Source organism: Stegastes partitus, unplaced genomic scaffold (genome assembly GCF_000690725.1).
Source record: "Stegastes partitus isolate 25-593 unplaced genomic scaffold, Stegastes_partitus-1.0.2 Scaffold836, whole genome shotgun sequence".
Lineage (NCBI taxonomy): Eukaryota > Metazoa > Chordata > Actinopteri > Pomacentridae > Stegastes > Stegastes partitus.
Window position 1 is genome coordinate 283,892 of NW_007578567.1, and position 16,113 is coordinate 300,004.

General features: G+C 41.8%; 1 protein-coding gene across 1 annotated transcript in view; it reads right to left on the reverse strand.

Annotated features, from left to right (window-relative positions):
• The window catches only part of LOC103365404 (IQ motif and SEC7 domain-containing protein 3-like), a gene marked incomplete at its 5' end in the record, with an annotated part of 37,578 nt that extends 21,518 nt beyond the window's left edge, over window positions 1-16,060 (reverse strand). The window contains 3 exons of the mRNA XM_008292832.1: window positions 2,306-2,472; window positions 8,099-8,221; window positions 15,899-16,060. Of these exons, the coding sequence (XP_008291054.1) occupies window positions 2,306-2,472; window positions 8,099-8,221; window positions 15,899-16,060 (452 nt within the window). The remainder of the gene's footprint in view (window positions 1-2,305; window positions 2,473-8,098; window positions 8,222-15,898) is intronic.
• Window positions 16,061-16,113: the final 53 nt, after the last annotated feature.

Sequence of the window (16,113 nt, forward strand, 5' to 3'; positions counted from 1 at the left end):
TTAGCTGCATTTAGTTTCTACTGTGGGTTCAGTGTTTTTCATACAATCCAAATAGTTTTTTTATTCTACACAAGAGCAAATACTCCACTGTTCAAATTAGAAGTGATGAAATTACTGTGAAATCATACATTTAACATTGAAGTAATATTGCACACGCACTTCTCTTGTATACTGTATGCAAACTACTTTGAATTGAATTGTGAAACGCGCTCCGCAAATCAACTCGCTTTGCCTTTTACCCACATTTCCCCCTGCAGCTTGAACCACGCATCAATTCTGTCTCCTCTTGTTCTCATCATCTCCGACTTTAAAGCCGGCTGCTCACGAGCTCTATTGATGAGCGCCGGCCCACTATAAGAGTTTAAAAAGAGAAGTGAAATTGCTGAAGCCCTCCTCTCTAAATTACAAATAAAGTATCCAATAACTAAGACGGTGCAGTTCTTCAGTGAGCTGGCATTGTGGATTCATTTATGGCAGAAGCGGGGTTTATATTATGTTGCCCCACTGGGGGATAGCTTTGACACTGACGGTCTGTTTTAATTGAGATAATGAATGTTCTTTGGTTCTTCATTACTATTGGTTTCTGGTGCATAATTGCATTTCACCTTAGCCAATTAGTAGAGCGAACTATTCTTCTGTCAGAGCGTGAGACGAGCGAGAAAAGAGGGGGAGAGAGAAACAGAATATAAAGCGGATGAATAAACAGACAGCCGAATATTCTGACTGAAACAAAACAAGATAAGAGAATGGATAGAGGAAAAAAAAACTGAGCAGAAGACAAATAGAGAGGCCAAGAGAGAGTGGCACATTTTAATTTGCATAAGATGCCGAAATTGATTTTCCAACTTAATTTAATTGTGAGGAACAGTCTGGATGAATCTATTAAAGTTGTTCTGCATCGACCTCAGCGGTCCCAGATTGATTGCGCAGAGGGAGAGCAGAACTACAACGCTCTTGTCTCTTCCTCGACGCTCGGCGAGTGAGCATCTGTCTGCATATTGGAGACAAGATTTACAGGTGCTTTCCGTCTGTGTCGCTGCGAGTGAACGTGTAAAGCAAGAAGGCGGGCGAGGGGGGAAGAAACAGAACCTTATCTTTATCTCCGAAATTTATGCGGGGAGCTTTGATTGATGGCGGATCCAAAAAACGGTCGGACGCTGACTTCTACTGATTCATCTGGGGATCTGCTGCCTTGTTCCCCCAACAGAAGTTATTAAGGAGGGAGAGGAATTTGGGGAGGATTTACGAGTATTTCTGATCCTATCTCATTTTGTAACATTCAATCTGATGGAAAACAGTCACAAAACATTCCTCTCTAACTCAAACAGAACCTTTTGACAGTCAGTCACAAACAATATATAACAGCAGCTGGTGACTGTTTTTTTTTTTTTTACATCTTGTGTCATACAGTAAAATGAAATTGAAAGCCATAAACTACAGTCTAATTATGGGATGTTTTCTATGTCTTTCAATTTTCGTCCCCTCTGTTGCATTGTATTTCATTATGTTGTGTCTGATTAATTACATAGCATAACTCCTCCGAAGCCTCAGAAGTCAATTTGAATGTCTAACATGACACAAACAACGAGAATGTCGGGTAATGTATCGTGCTGGACAGAGCAAACCTTTGTACCTCCTGTTATTGATTTTTCTCATCTACCCTGATATAAATTCTTTGTCCATGTCATGGAGGTAAACATGTTGGGTTCGGACACAGAGCAACTGAAAAGATTTTTGTTTTAAAGACACTTCTGTGGGATGGATGCTCACAGTGTGAACCAACAAGAAAACCACCTCGACCCTTCTCAGATGGCTCAGTTGTTGAGTTAGCAACTTTCTGACGGTACTTAAACTACTCCTCTCTTGTCAAGTCTTAAGCTTATGTCTTTATTTTACATGTTCCATTTGATAAATGTTGCACTGTGAAGACAAAAATTTAAAAAAGTGACACAAATTCAGGAACTTTGGCAAACTGCACACTGTGTTTATGCAGAGTGAATGGAGGCACCATTATTCCCCAGTATTGGTAAAACATGTGGGCACCGAGAAAAATGCAGTACGTGTTAACTCTTATTATTCATATTTTCTTTTATTATTATTTACAGAATTACAACTTTGTCACACTGCACACGAACCATATTCGTCTACTCCACTTCTACTCATGGTTGTGCTGTTTCCATACTGGTGCAGGACTTCATATTCCAGTGAAAAATGAGCCCACAGTGAGTGAAAAAAGTGCAGAAACTGCCTGGAGTTCAGAGGGTTCATGTGCCTCTTTACATGCAAGCAAAGCTGTGCTGCTTACCTCGTAGGTTGCGTATGAAGTCCTCCAACAACATCTTGCGGTCGGGCTTGATGTTGGGGCTGTACATGTCTGTGTTGAGCAGAATGATGGCGAAGGCCAGGATGAAGATGGTGTCCGGATTGTGGAACTGCTGCACCACGTCGGGGTTACACATGCAGTAGCGCTGGCTGTGGGTATAAACAAGAAGGGGCAGGAAACGGTAAAAAATCAGAGGTGGCAGAAGGAAGAGAACAATAAAAACTTTTATGTAAGAAGAGATGAGGGAGGAGATTAAAGGTGGGCAGGAAAGATGATGGAAAGGATAGGGATGATTGCATGTGGTAATAGATATGGCTTATGACAAAGCATACATACATGTAGAGATGACAGAGAGGGAGGAGGAGGAAGATAAAAATGTTTTTAAAAAGCACACAGAGAGATGAATTAGAAAAACGTATGGGACAGGAAGGGATAACGTATGAATGTGTTTTCCTCAGGAGCTGAACTCATCCTTCAACATGCTCATAAACATTGCGGCACGAGCTGAGTTATGGTTTTAATTTTGCTCGTGACTTCATGTGAAGCTGTTGCCCTTTAGCAGCAATGAACTACACAGCAGGTGACGGTGCAGAAGCTCTACACGCTTACACGAGCTCCACAGCAAACTAAGGGTGTCGGCTGTAACGCTCGAGGAAAATGATTCAAAGAAGGTCGTTTCAGAAGATCCACCCTCCTCGTCGCTTATTTGCACACCGCGACCCAAATGCTGAAAAAGTCCACCCAGTCCTTTTTAGCCATTTATTTGCTCGGTTGCTGGATTTATGCAGGTTGTCATTGTGCTGGCGAGAAGAAATATACATTTTGAAATATGAAATCCCTTACCTAGGCACCTTTTCTGCAAACAAATGCCACAGAGGACAGGCTCAGTTTGATGTAGCTCCAAAAAAAAAATCCCAGAGATAAAAGTGTAGAACGGAAATGCAGCTGCTTTGTGTGCTTATGGAAGCCATGAAAGTAGCAGATTTCTAGACGCCTCCTTTGTGTGTTTGCATGTATATATATATATTTATATATATGTGTGTGTGTGTGTGCGTTCAAGAAAGTAGAGCCTGGAGTGCAGGGATAAATATATTCTTCTCGCTGTGAGGTGTATGGATAGTGGAAGGTTATGGCATGAATAATACAACACATCTGTGTATGAGCAATCAAAGAAGCCTTATACGGAGGAGAAAGAAAAAAAAAAAGATGAGTGTGGACTTTATGGGCTTGGCGTTGGAGTGTACTGTATACTGTAATCATTACTGTAATCAGTCATCATTTCCATACTGAGGCTGTTGCAGTGTTTTGCTGACCCACTGAGCCGCATGATTAGAATCTAATGTCTGTGCGGGATTGAGTAAAGACACAGATTTCGGTGTGCACATGTAGGTTCAAACCTTCTTGCGCTGTTTTAATACGTTTTTAATCTTGAAAAGCAAACACAAAGCTTGTATGGGCGAACATGCATGTCAGCCACAACATTAAAACCACCTGCCTAATATTGTGTAGAACCCCCTTGTGCCACCAAAACAGCTCTGATTTGTCAGGTAATGGACATGAGACGTGTAGGGGTGCAGTGTTAAAGAGATGTTAGCAGTGGAACCTTTGGACTGTGTCCTCTATGGATTGGGTTTGGTTCAGTGCATCCCAGAGATGCTTGATGGAATTGAGATCCAGGGATTTTGGAGGCCTGGTTAACACTTTGAGCTCTTGGTCGTGATCCTCGAGCCATTTATGAGCAATTTTGGTGGTGTGGTGGTGCAAACTGTGGTCCTTTGAGACGAACATGACGACTGCAACACTAAAACCAACCTGGATGTAGTAGCAAGTTTTGGTGCAGCAAGATTAGTTTCATGCAGCAATCAAAGCTCAAATTGGGAGAATTGAGACTTGAAAAAAAAAGGGCCGGAAAAACAAATGAAGATATGAATTCAGTAAATTATATGACACAAGTTTGCGGTTGTAATGTGATTTCAGGAGCTAAGCCTGATCTTGGTTTTCCATTCCAGTGTCATGTCAAGTATGTTTTAACCACTTTGTACAGCGCCATCGGTTTTAACCGTGAGGTAGTTGGTTGTAATATGTATAAGCAGAGCCTCGGTTTATGTGTTCACCCATCAACAGGTCAACAGACCTATTAAAGTTTTGGAGAGGTATCGTTTTCATACAAAATATTTTATGATCAAAGTCGTATAATCTGAAAGGTCGTTCTCTTGCTGGAGGAATCTGCTGGCATTTGGGTGTGTTGTTGCCACGGGGAGGCTGTGTTTAGTCTGGAATAATGTTTAGGTGGGCATTAAGTGTCACAGTGACATCCACATGAATGGCAGGACCCAACCTTTTTTTCCAGCAGAACAATGCAACGTAACGCAAAGATCAGCATTACACACTTCACCCCCTACTGAAGACTGTTGCTAATTGGTGTGCATATATCTCATAAATAAAATGTTTTCTTGTGTTTGCGGAGTCCCTCTTGCAGTATTTGTTTAACATGATAATCACAGAGCACACAGATGCTCATTCGCATCTCAGTGTCTGCAAACCGTGACTCGACAGCAACCACTAATTACACCCTTGTCTGTGAATCCTAATGTAGCACCGCGTGGTGAAAAACCCCCCATTTACGCTGCTTTCCGAGGGTGCTCTTACTCCGCACACCGACGAAGCGCCAAACAGAAATGAGAGGGTAAAATGACACATGATGTCTTCTCAGTGAATGATTTTGTCAGGCTGTTTTTCCCCAGACCAACTTCTGCTTTTTCCTACAGATTGTTAAAGACGGTGCAATCCGTCAGTCATTACGCGCTCCTCAGAGGGCAAAATGATACAAGCTGCACGATCCTTATCTGTAATAACTGCGATATATGGGGCAGAAAATGCAGTGATTGTCGAACGAGTAAATAAAGATACTACACTGGAATGCAGAATATAAACGGAACATATCTGCAGCACTGGGAGCTGGTTCATATTTGCTCATTCATTAGTACACTGACGCAGCAGATACCGAGGCTGCTGGCTGCTTTTCACTTTACCCCCTCGCTTCTTTTTTTTTTTTTTTTTTCACTGCTGCTTCAAATCCCCTTCACTTACTTTGGAGATTTCTCTTTTTCTTTGTGTGTGTGTGTGTGTGTGTGTTTGGAGGCATTTCAAAGCCCAGGAGGAGGGGAGGCAGGCACATAGAGGCAGTGGCGGTTACGCAACGTTGGTTATTTATAAACCATCCTCCCTCTTTTTCCTCGTTTCCTTCCTTTCCTAGTTCGTGTCCCTTCCCTTCCCTTCCCCTCCCTCTTCTTCCTCGCCTCTCCTGCTCCTGATAACACGCAGCGCCGGCCCGATGTCCAAACATGAGCTGTGCCAAAGCTCCCCTGCCCACCGACTATGACAATGCAGCCGTTTTTCTCCTCATTGGGCACCTTGACAACTGTGACAGGTGGTTGTTACTCGAGAGGGGCGACGGCAAACAGTTAGCATTAACACACAGCGCCACAGCTGCACCGCAAATTGTCACCCTGTCGCAATTTGTGGCCAGAAAAGCGTTGCAGGGTGTATTCAGATGGAGGGGGGGGGGATGGCTTGTCAACATTTTCAGTGCAGCCACGCGGAAAGAAAAGTGTATAGAAAAAGGATTCATGTGCAGATATGTCCACATATGACCTCTCCAGTGCTGAAGTGGTGAAGCATGTTTGTGCAAGAACATCAGTGCATGTTTTCATGTTCCCTCTGTGCTACGCAGCAGTGCTCCTGGACAAAAAAGAAAAAAAAAACCAGCAGCTTGAACTGACATCACACAAAAGACAAATCACAAAAATCACATCTGTACTTCTCAGCATGTTGCTTGATGTCGGCGTATTTTGTGATCAAAAAACCTGTGAATTGAATCTTAAAGCACTGAAAGAGAAGTCTGGCCCAGAGGAAGTTCGTGAGTGACACTTTCATTTTCTTTTATGTCTTCTTTCTTTTTTTTTTTTTTTGGAACACCCACTCCAATATCAACACACCTGGAGTTACAGCAGAAAATAGATGATACTACATAAGGGTTACTTTACATATCCTACACCATGATAAATGCTCTCATCCAGCATCTGTTTTCCCTGCATAACAATGTTTACAATCGTGATATATCATTTAGACATGGTCAGATCTCTCTGGTTCTTGTGAGTGTGTTCATTGAGGCTTGAGCGACTGGATTTCTTTCTGGAAAATATGCACTTTACAATGATAACTGTAGCAAATTTAATAAATCAACATTTGAGCAGGTCTACATGGTGACCCTTGATTTTGTCGACGGTCCAGATGTTGCTGGTGTCATTTAAGTTAAGCCGCACTTAATAGGATTCAGGCACTGTGCTACCACCCAGCATCTACGATTATTGACAAAATTTTAGTAAAATACACCCTCCGCCAAGGAGATGATTTCTGTTCCTGTTTCCTCCACAGAAAAGGGAAACAGCTACATTAGCAATGCAAGCTTTAGCAACACTCCTAAAAAAAAAAAAACCTCCGCCAATATGAGATTTTCATGTCTACTTATGTTTGTACGTAATAAAATAGACTTTTCTTTGGAGTTGACAAACATTTGTTAGTTAGTCCGTTCAGCTGTTTCTCTACTTGTTGAACCAGATAAACGGTTATGTAGCCACACTAACCTGATGAGTAGCGATTAATGTTTTTTTATGTGTTGTGAGAGTTGTTTGATACATATTCACAAAATAACTGTTGGCTAATGAGCTCGTTAGACCTGCTACTTTGGAAAACTTCGGTGGCAGCAACTTGACGTAATACAGTAGCTAGCTAATTAAACGAACATTAGCTTCACAATTTTGTCCAAAAACGACGTCTCTGGCTAACTTTTTAATATTGCAAACTTACTTTTATTTAAACAAGAATCTTTTATAAGGGGTATTTCTTTCAAAATTTTCCGCTCATAACTGTGATTGAACCTGCAGACTTAACCTCAGGCGACGAGCGAACATCCATTAATTATCCATGTAAAAGAAAATTCATTCTAACCAAACCACCCTGCTTAGTTTATCGACAAACAATGCCGAGTGGTTTGTATGCCTCACAAATTCAAGAAAGCACAACAGCACTGCTAACATTAGCTTGCACTGTGATGTAGCAAGCTAGCATGGGCTTCCAGAGTGGGTAAATACTACACCAAATATCAAGAGCATGAGGTTTTGTGAAGGTAGTAAACTACTTAACTAATGTAAGCTGCAAAGGCTAGCGTACCTAGAGTAGACGAACACCATTTACCATCACCAACAAGGGTTTAGCAAACTGTCAAAAGGATTGAAAAGTGTCGGGAGCTATTTCACTTCAAGATAAGCATCCCATTCGTTTTCCTTTTGATCGTGCCGCTCATAGTTGGATTCCTTCTCTATCTTGGATCAGTATGAAATTCTCTGATACAAAAGACCAAGAACTGTAATTTAAAAAATAGCTTTGGAAATCTGCAACAAACATCCAACCGCCAAGCTTAAAATCCTGTGATGTTTGCTGCTGATAGTGGGAGGAAGCACAAGATGAAACTGTTAAAAAAGAAAATGCAATGTGCAGTTCATTCATATTCAGGTTCAACTGCAGGTGAATCGTGTGCCTGTTTTGTTCTCTAATTTGTGCCTCTCCTCGATGCCAGTGGCAGCGAAGAAGTGTGGGTGCTGCAATATTTAGTCCCATCTGTCATGCCAAAATGACACAGAAAACATGAACCAAAGCTGTAGAAGTCTGTGCAAACTGCAGCTGATAAACCCAGACTCTTGCTTGCATGAGTACCTGAAGGCCTCGATAAGACGTTCCACCTTCTGGGCTTCTCCCTGGACGCGAATGTGGGCCTGGAACTTCCTCAGTGCTTCGTCCAGCTCCATGCCTGAGAAGTCCATCTCATCCACCACACAGCTGTGGAGCATAGAGAGAGAGAAGGATGAGATAAGGAAAGGGTAGTAGGGAGGAAGACACAAGGCGGAGGAAAATCTAATAAAATTCACAGCAAAATTCATGGCAGTTTGTCAATATGATGGCGGTGGTTGCACCTTCACCGGTGGGCTGGGTGAACCTGTGGATGGGAAGTCAAGATAAAAAAGAAGCAGAAGGCTCACTCATCTGCTTGCCAGTCACAGCAGCCCTCCGTTTGCTGCAGGCATTAGCCACGCACGGACACCAGGGATAAGACCGGGCCCGGCTATCTTCTCTGTGCCACAGCTGCCAAAGCATGCACATACACACAATGCCTCAGAGCAGAAAATCCTCCAATTACCTGGCAACCCCGGCTTAATGACTTTAATTAAAAAAAGCAAAATATCCCGTCCGACGAGTTCGGGGAGGGGGTGGAAGGATAAATACAACGTGGGCAATTTGGAGGTGAGATGAGGTTTGAAGTGAAAGGTGACTTTGGAAATGGGATGGGGAGGTTTTAAAGTTCTCCTCGCTTTGATGTGAGGTGTTCTGTCGAGGTACAAAGTGGAATGATAATCAAACTATGAAATTAAAGTCTCATTCGGATTGACTTTCATGTGGTTTACTTCAATGCTACCCACACTGGTTCAAGACGAATTAATCTCTTTTTTTTCTTTAGTTATGGACAGCGTGTTCAAAGGAGAGATGATGGAGTTGATCTCCAAATCCTCAAAAAAAATACAGCAGCCGTGTCAAGACATCGCCATCTGCCTCTGATCTTTTCTGTTTGTTGTACTGCAGGAAACACTGGGATACACACACACACACACACACACACCCCTACACACACACACACTACATTAAGATGGATTACTGTGAACAAAGCGAGTTAATGAGGTGAGTACTTGACTGTGACACATGCTGCTCCAGCAGAAAAGAGTCAGATAGCTGAGTCTACAGTACTACTTTACACAGTGAATACCACAACATGAGAGCAAAATCTGCTCTCAATAGAAACGCCCTCAACTATTACTCATTTTACTGCTAGTTTTACCACCACTAAAAGAACCAAGAACTACTTCCAGGTCTCCAACTTTACTGAAACAATTGCTCCTTCTCATACTTCTACCATTGCTACTATAGACTTGTCTAAATTACTACTAAAGTAACAACATTCCTACTCATACGTGTCTAGTGTCCACAGCTTTATTACTCCAGCCACTACCACTATTTAAGTCACTTTGGAACAACTACTACGACTAGTCCTATACTACTACTTCTGCGTTACTACTTCAGCTATCACTTGTCCCATGTGTATCACTAATTCAGCTTTCCAATCACGACATAATCACAACATATTCTAACTATGACATTACTACAGCACAGACTATTTCTACATCATACTGAGATCTGGAGGCAAAGAGCTCCACAGCTGAGGGGATCGAACAGCAAAGACCCGATCAGCTTTAGTGACAAGTCGAGGCTTTGGAACCATCACTGGGACTCTGCTGGAGGATCTCAGGCAGTGATGAGGCTCATAGGGAGTTAACAGATCACAGATGTAGGCAGGAGCCTGATCATTCAAGGCTTTAAACACAAGCAGTAAGATCTTCGAGTCAATTCTACAATTCACTGGCAACCAGTGAAAGGCAGCAAAGATTGCGGTAATATGGTTGCTTCTCTTGGTGAGTGTTAAAAGCCTGGCAGCAGCATTTTGTATAGACTGCCGTCCTTGGATGTTTCGCTTGCTGATACTAGAATAAAGGGCGTTACAATTGGTAAGTCTGGAGGTTATGAAAGCATGAATGACCTATTCTGAGTCTGCAGAAGAGAGCAATGACCTGATCTGAAACAAGACTGCTTCCCTTTGGTCACCTGATCCTCAAAAAAGAACAAAGTTTATACAAACATTACTTGATGAGGAAGCCAGATTAGAGGCGAAATTGTTAATGCTGCTAGAGCTGCTCCTGAGGGGGGGTCAATTATGAACACATCAGATTTGGAATCATTTAGCTGAAGGAAATTCTTAAACATCCAATTTTTAATTTTTAGCAAGGCAGGCCATAATAAGAGACCTCAGTGGTACTGGGCTTTAATGGGAGATACAATTAGGTGTCATCTGCACAACAGCAGATATCAATGTCATGTCTATGCATGCTATGCCCCAGGGGTAGCATGTATATAATGAACAGGAGGGAGCCCAAAATAAACCCCTGAAGGAGAGGAGAGGAGAGGAGAACAAGCAATACTTCTGTAGTTTATCAACATGTCTATACAACTTCAGCAAAAAAAAGATATTTACAAATATTTGCTGTTGTTTAAAAGAACATGTATGTATAATATTTATTTATAACACTGTAAATAATGTCCACATTGAAAATAGGTATTTCAATACATGGTGATTTTCTCTGCCAAATGACAATTTTTTTTTCTGCATTTGAATCAGCAAAAATATTTTACAGATATTTGCAGACGTAAAATGTAAGTATATTAATGACAGAAAAATGAACAATTATTTAAACCAATCTCTTACAGATTTCCTCTGTTTTCTGGAGTTACAGATAATATGTTGCAAAATCACAAGAAAAAAAAAGTTCATTTTAATAACGCAAAGGCCAAATTGTTTTTGTTTTTTTTTTTTACAAATGCATTCCTTTCCAATGTGTGACTGTAAAAAGAACCAATACTTCTGTGGTTTCTCAACACCACTATGCTATTACTTCTATTGCAATGATTCTTATTTATGGTCTGTCTTGTCATGATACAAGCACTGTGATACACTTGATGCCGCTAAATATCTTTGCAACCACTGAGGACTTGTTTTTTGTCAAGCACCTTGCATGTTATTGACCAGCTCACAACACATAAAAACCTCTTACCTTCTTGCTTTGAGGTGACAGCACTGCTTTCATACAGCTGATGCAACTAATACACAATACATTGTTTGAACTGTGTCTCTAGCCAACATAGATTGGATTTAAAGAAGAAACACACATTCCTAACACAGCGCTTACAAAGGTTAAGCGTATAGTACAGTAAGCCTGGCTTGATGGTCCTCTTGATCAACTCCCCTGACTGTCGGGCCTCTCTGATCGCCCTCCTCATGACTCACTTCCCTCGCTCCACCACCTCCCTCTCCTCCGTCCCCGGCTGTCACTCCTTGTTTATGTAATGTCAGACGAGATGCTCTCTAGCCTAAGTACATCAGCCCTCTCCTCCCCCCTTCGCATCGCTTCCCCACACACACACACACACTAACATGATAAAACATACGCATGGGAGACCACACATGCACAGAACACATGTGCACGTTGTTGGATTTCACACAGTTACCTGGCAGGAAAATGGAAAACATCTGTCCATATAGCACAGCTTCAATTGGCGCAAACACGTGAAAATGAAAAGAAATACAAAGCCACATGGCGCCATATTTTGAGCAGCCAATAAGGACATGACAGGTTCAAACTGATCTCATTTTTCATGCTGAATAGGTAAACTACATTATCAGTAAATGAGTCCTCTGGGTGCCACATTTCTGGGAACCTGAATCTATAAGCACAATTTGGCTTAATTGACCCAAGACGTTTTAACTATTGTTGTTTATGCTTGAAGAAATGAGAAGAGAACGAGGCCCCATTTACTTTATAGGAAGGGAAAGGAGGGAGGTTCAGCAATACAAGAGACTGGAGAAGAAAAACACAAATACACATGCGTTCACAAGCTCCCCCAACACAGTCTCACACATTCAGGCTCAGTAAATCACCATGAGTGATTTTCACATTAGACCGCTATCCCTCACTCGCTCTCCTGTGACTACACTTTATCGAAAGTGCTCTCTCGCACACTTTGCACTCTCCTATGATGTTCCTCTTCAACATCACTTCCATTACGGGCCGCCGCTGTTTGACTGCTGCCGGGAAAGTAGGGAAAATATACGTCTATATATCCCAATGTCACCTGCGCCGCGAGTATATCTGCGCTTGCGAATTGAGAGTTTGAAGCCTTAAGAGCATAATCCTGTTAATAAAACGTCTCCGGAACCGTGACGGTGCCTGTTTAAGAAAATATAGATATTAGATGAGGGTGACGAACAACTCGGTAGAGTGCTATGTCATGTTTGTGTGTGACCTTGCGGAGAACGGAAAGTGTCGTCTCGGTTCGGCCACTTGTGCAAAAAAAAAAAAGGAGGATGAAAGAGAGATCTGCGGAACCTCCTTGAATTGATATGCAAATTTAGAGGTAATTGGTGAATGGGGGAATGTAATAGAATAAAAAAGGCAATTACTGACATCAAGGAAGGTGCGTATTGAAAGATGGAAATAACTGTGCATGGGGGAGAGAGAAAATGACCTCTGCAGTTTCAAAGCAAATAACAGCAATCAGGTTAATGACCTGGAATGAAACTCACAGGGCTGAAGTGAGTCATGTGTGCACGCATGTGTGCCGCAGTGTCTTTGTATTTATTCAAGACGCATGTTCCTGGTCTCCAACCCTCCGGTTCATCTGTGTTTTATTGGATTTTTTTCCCCCTGTCTGTTCAGAAAAGGTTAAAAAAAACACACCGAATAATGCTCATTTGAAAAAATAGCTTTTTAAATCCGTTGCCACTGATAATAAATGTGTTATTCGATGAACACTTTACTGATTCTGTCCTGACCTAGTATTCATCAGCAGCACACTAACATTTAATAAACACATCATACTGCAGTCGAAAGCAGATTTTAAATATATATGAACATACACCAGTTAATTACAAACTCTGTGTAAATGCTTAAAGTTGTGCAGCTTCTGATCAAACAATATGTTGTGGAATATGTAGAAATAAAAAGAACCTTAATGTTCTGCATGGTGGCTTCACATAAAACACGTGAAAAGAACCGTATGTATGACTCTGGAGTAGCAACAGATAGTAAACCTGATGTGATCTGGGCGTGTTACTGAGAAAAAGACGGTGCCATATAGGAGGATGCAACAGTTTGGAAGCTATAGAAGGGACTCGGATCGCTAAAAGGCCAGATCTGACTCTACTAAAGTGCATCATAGGAAGCAAAAGATCTTTGAAGCTTGCACCATATGAGTGGCTTAAAAGTCAGGATACCTCTGTTGCTTCTACTTCAGCCATCCTTCTTCTAGCTGAGCTCACATTAATAGTCTTTCATTTTAATAAAACACACAATAAAAGAGGTCCTCGGGGAAATATGAGAGGAGCTTCTTTTTTGCCTCCGCCGTGGGCCGTGTTGTGTCTGTGTTTGACTGACAGCAGCTGGCCGCCTGCCAGCGTGCCGGTGCACCGAAGGGAACAAGAGACAAAGTAAACAAACTTGTAGCTTACATGTCATGGGAAGACAGCATGCTGTTAGCAGTGATTCTGAAGAGCGGCGACCGCACTGGAATCTAAGTGGACCGAAGTGACATTTGCAAATACATTTACATGCTGTTTAATGGCGCTGCAGCTGAATGGCTGATTAGCAACGGAGCCTCGTCCTTTCTCCTCGGTTTTCGTAGTGGCTCGTTCAAGAAGCTAAGGTGCAAAGGAAAAGACGTGTTTGTAAGACGAATGACAAGGAAGAAAAGGTGTTGTGTAGCAGGCTGCTGTCTGCCTGTGACGGAACGCTGATGTTAAAGCTTCACTCAAGATTTGATTGGCTGCATCCATTTATGCACTGACCCAAAAAATAAATGCAAAACCTTCATGTGACCAAAAATTCTTAATATAAACTTCTCCTGTTTGGTGTCAGATTTTTTTCAAGGGATTCACAGAGCAGATATGTTTGCTATAGCACAGTGGGCCCTAGGCTTTTTTGCACCGTGGACCGCTTTTGCCCACATAACAAAATACAAATCATTTTTTCCCATTAAAAAAGCGTCAAACAAATAAAATCACTTTTTATTGCTAAACATGTACTTACTTTTTCTTCTATCTCGATGTGTTTCTTAATTCATTGTGACAGCGGGCATGAAAACTGACAGATTCAAGTGTGAGAAATAAGCACAGGTGGAAGTGATGGGAAGACAAACTTGTCATTTTTCAAAATAAAACAACTGCGCAGACTTCGCTGGAAATAAAATAAACCAAAAAACCGTTTGTGCAGCCTGGTACCAAATGACCCACGGCCTGGTACTGGTACTGGTTGGTGGCTGCTGTAGCAGATAAAAAAAAGTGCACTTTGATTTAGTTGCACTTCAACACTCTGAAATCTAAAATGTGCCAGCTAGTCTGAAATTAATGCTATCTTTAGAAAAATCATGAACGTTATACTTTACACATATTATACACCTCGATTACAGGTATAACAGGCTGGTATGAATTCTTAAATATCTGCATATGTCTACCCATCCAATTGTTTTTTTTTACACTGGCAAAGCAGGGTACATCCTGGACAGCTCACCAGTCTGTCACAGTGGCCCAGGAGAAAATGTATTATAGTTCACCTATTGACACGATATAGGTGTGCATAGTTTATCTGTGATATTGACACTGAAAATTCTGCCCATGTGCAATGATAACTTAGTAACTCAAGCCAATTATGGTGCAATAACAGATGTTTTCATTGTGACTGGGCAGCCTGTGGCCGTACTTTGGTTAAATGACAAAATCAGTGCTTCAAATTTCCCGCTTCGAACTCAGGATTCAGCTGTGGAACAAACGACTAATCTGCAACCGATAAACTGTGACTCTGAAGTGTAGAGAAGTCGTTCACTGTTAGATCCTGAACAATGCTGTCTCCATGTCAGGGGTCATTTAATTCCATGTACACACTGGAAGCTCTTGTTAATGTGTTGAGGACTGTGTGTACGCTTCATCATATAAAAAGCTGTTGCAGTCATCTAATGCTGCTTTTACTTGTGCCTGGACGCTGTAGTTAACTGAACCCTGGACATACGGCAAATAAATTTGACCTTTCCGATCTGGGGTTGTGGTCCCCCCCAGGCCACCTTTGGAAGCACCTCTGAACTTGTACCCATATATGCTTATGCATGACATAGCAGCACAATAGCACTTTATCGAATCCACACAGTGCATCTTTCTGTGCTCTAAGTGGTGACTGTGGGTTATGAAATCTCCAAGTTAATCTTTACATTATCGGATGACGGTTAAATTGCTCCTTGTGTCTTCCTTCCCATCTGATATAATGATGTCAATGTAACAGCAACTGTGGCTTTAATATTAATGTGACAAAACACGAAGGAAGCTTTCAAAGGGCAGGAAATTCTGTTATTTTATTTTTGCCTTATCAGCTCTTTCCTTTTTCTTCTATAATTCTCGCGCTGCAAGTCAGCCTGCATTTACAAGAATCAGATAAGGGCTTATTTGTTGGATCGTGACACTTCAATTCTGCCTTGTTTTCAGCGTGTTTATCACACTGAGAAATATAATGAAATGTCTCTGTCAGGAAAAATAACACCTTTGACGTAAGTGGATACTGAAGTTATAATTTAGGTTTCACATTTGGATTTCGGGAAATCATTAGACCTCGAGCGAGGGCAGAAAAATGTCTAAACTGTAAAACCTGTGCAAAGCTTGTAACTAATAGGGCTGAGGATTTTCCATGTGTTAAATCCCCTATCGAATCCGGGGCGGCAGTTGACCCCGACCCCTGATCTCCAGGAAAAAGGAGGGATTACCGAGGAGAATCACCTAAAACGATTTCTGGAAATAATGTATGAAATCCTACTCACTCCAGGACGTCTCTGTTGAAGGGCTTCTTGCTGTTGCCGAGGAACTCTCCGATCATCTGTCGGCTCAGGCCCTTCCTCTGCAGCAGGAAGTGGGCCACGCCGATGGGCGTGTCCGGGATGAAGCCTCGTGAGATCAGGAACTGAAGGCCCTTGTCGGGATTTCTGAGAAAAAAGAATAAATGGATGAAAAAAAAGATTAGCGCTGCAACACTATA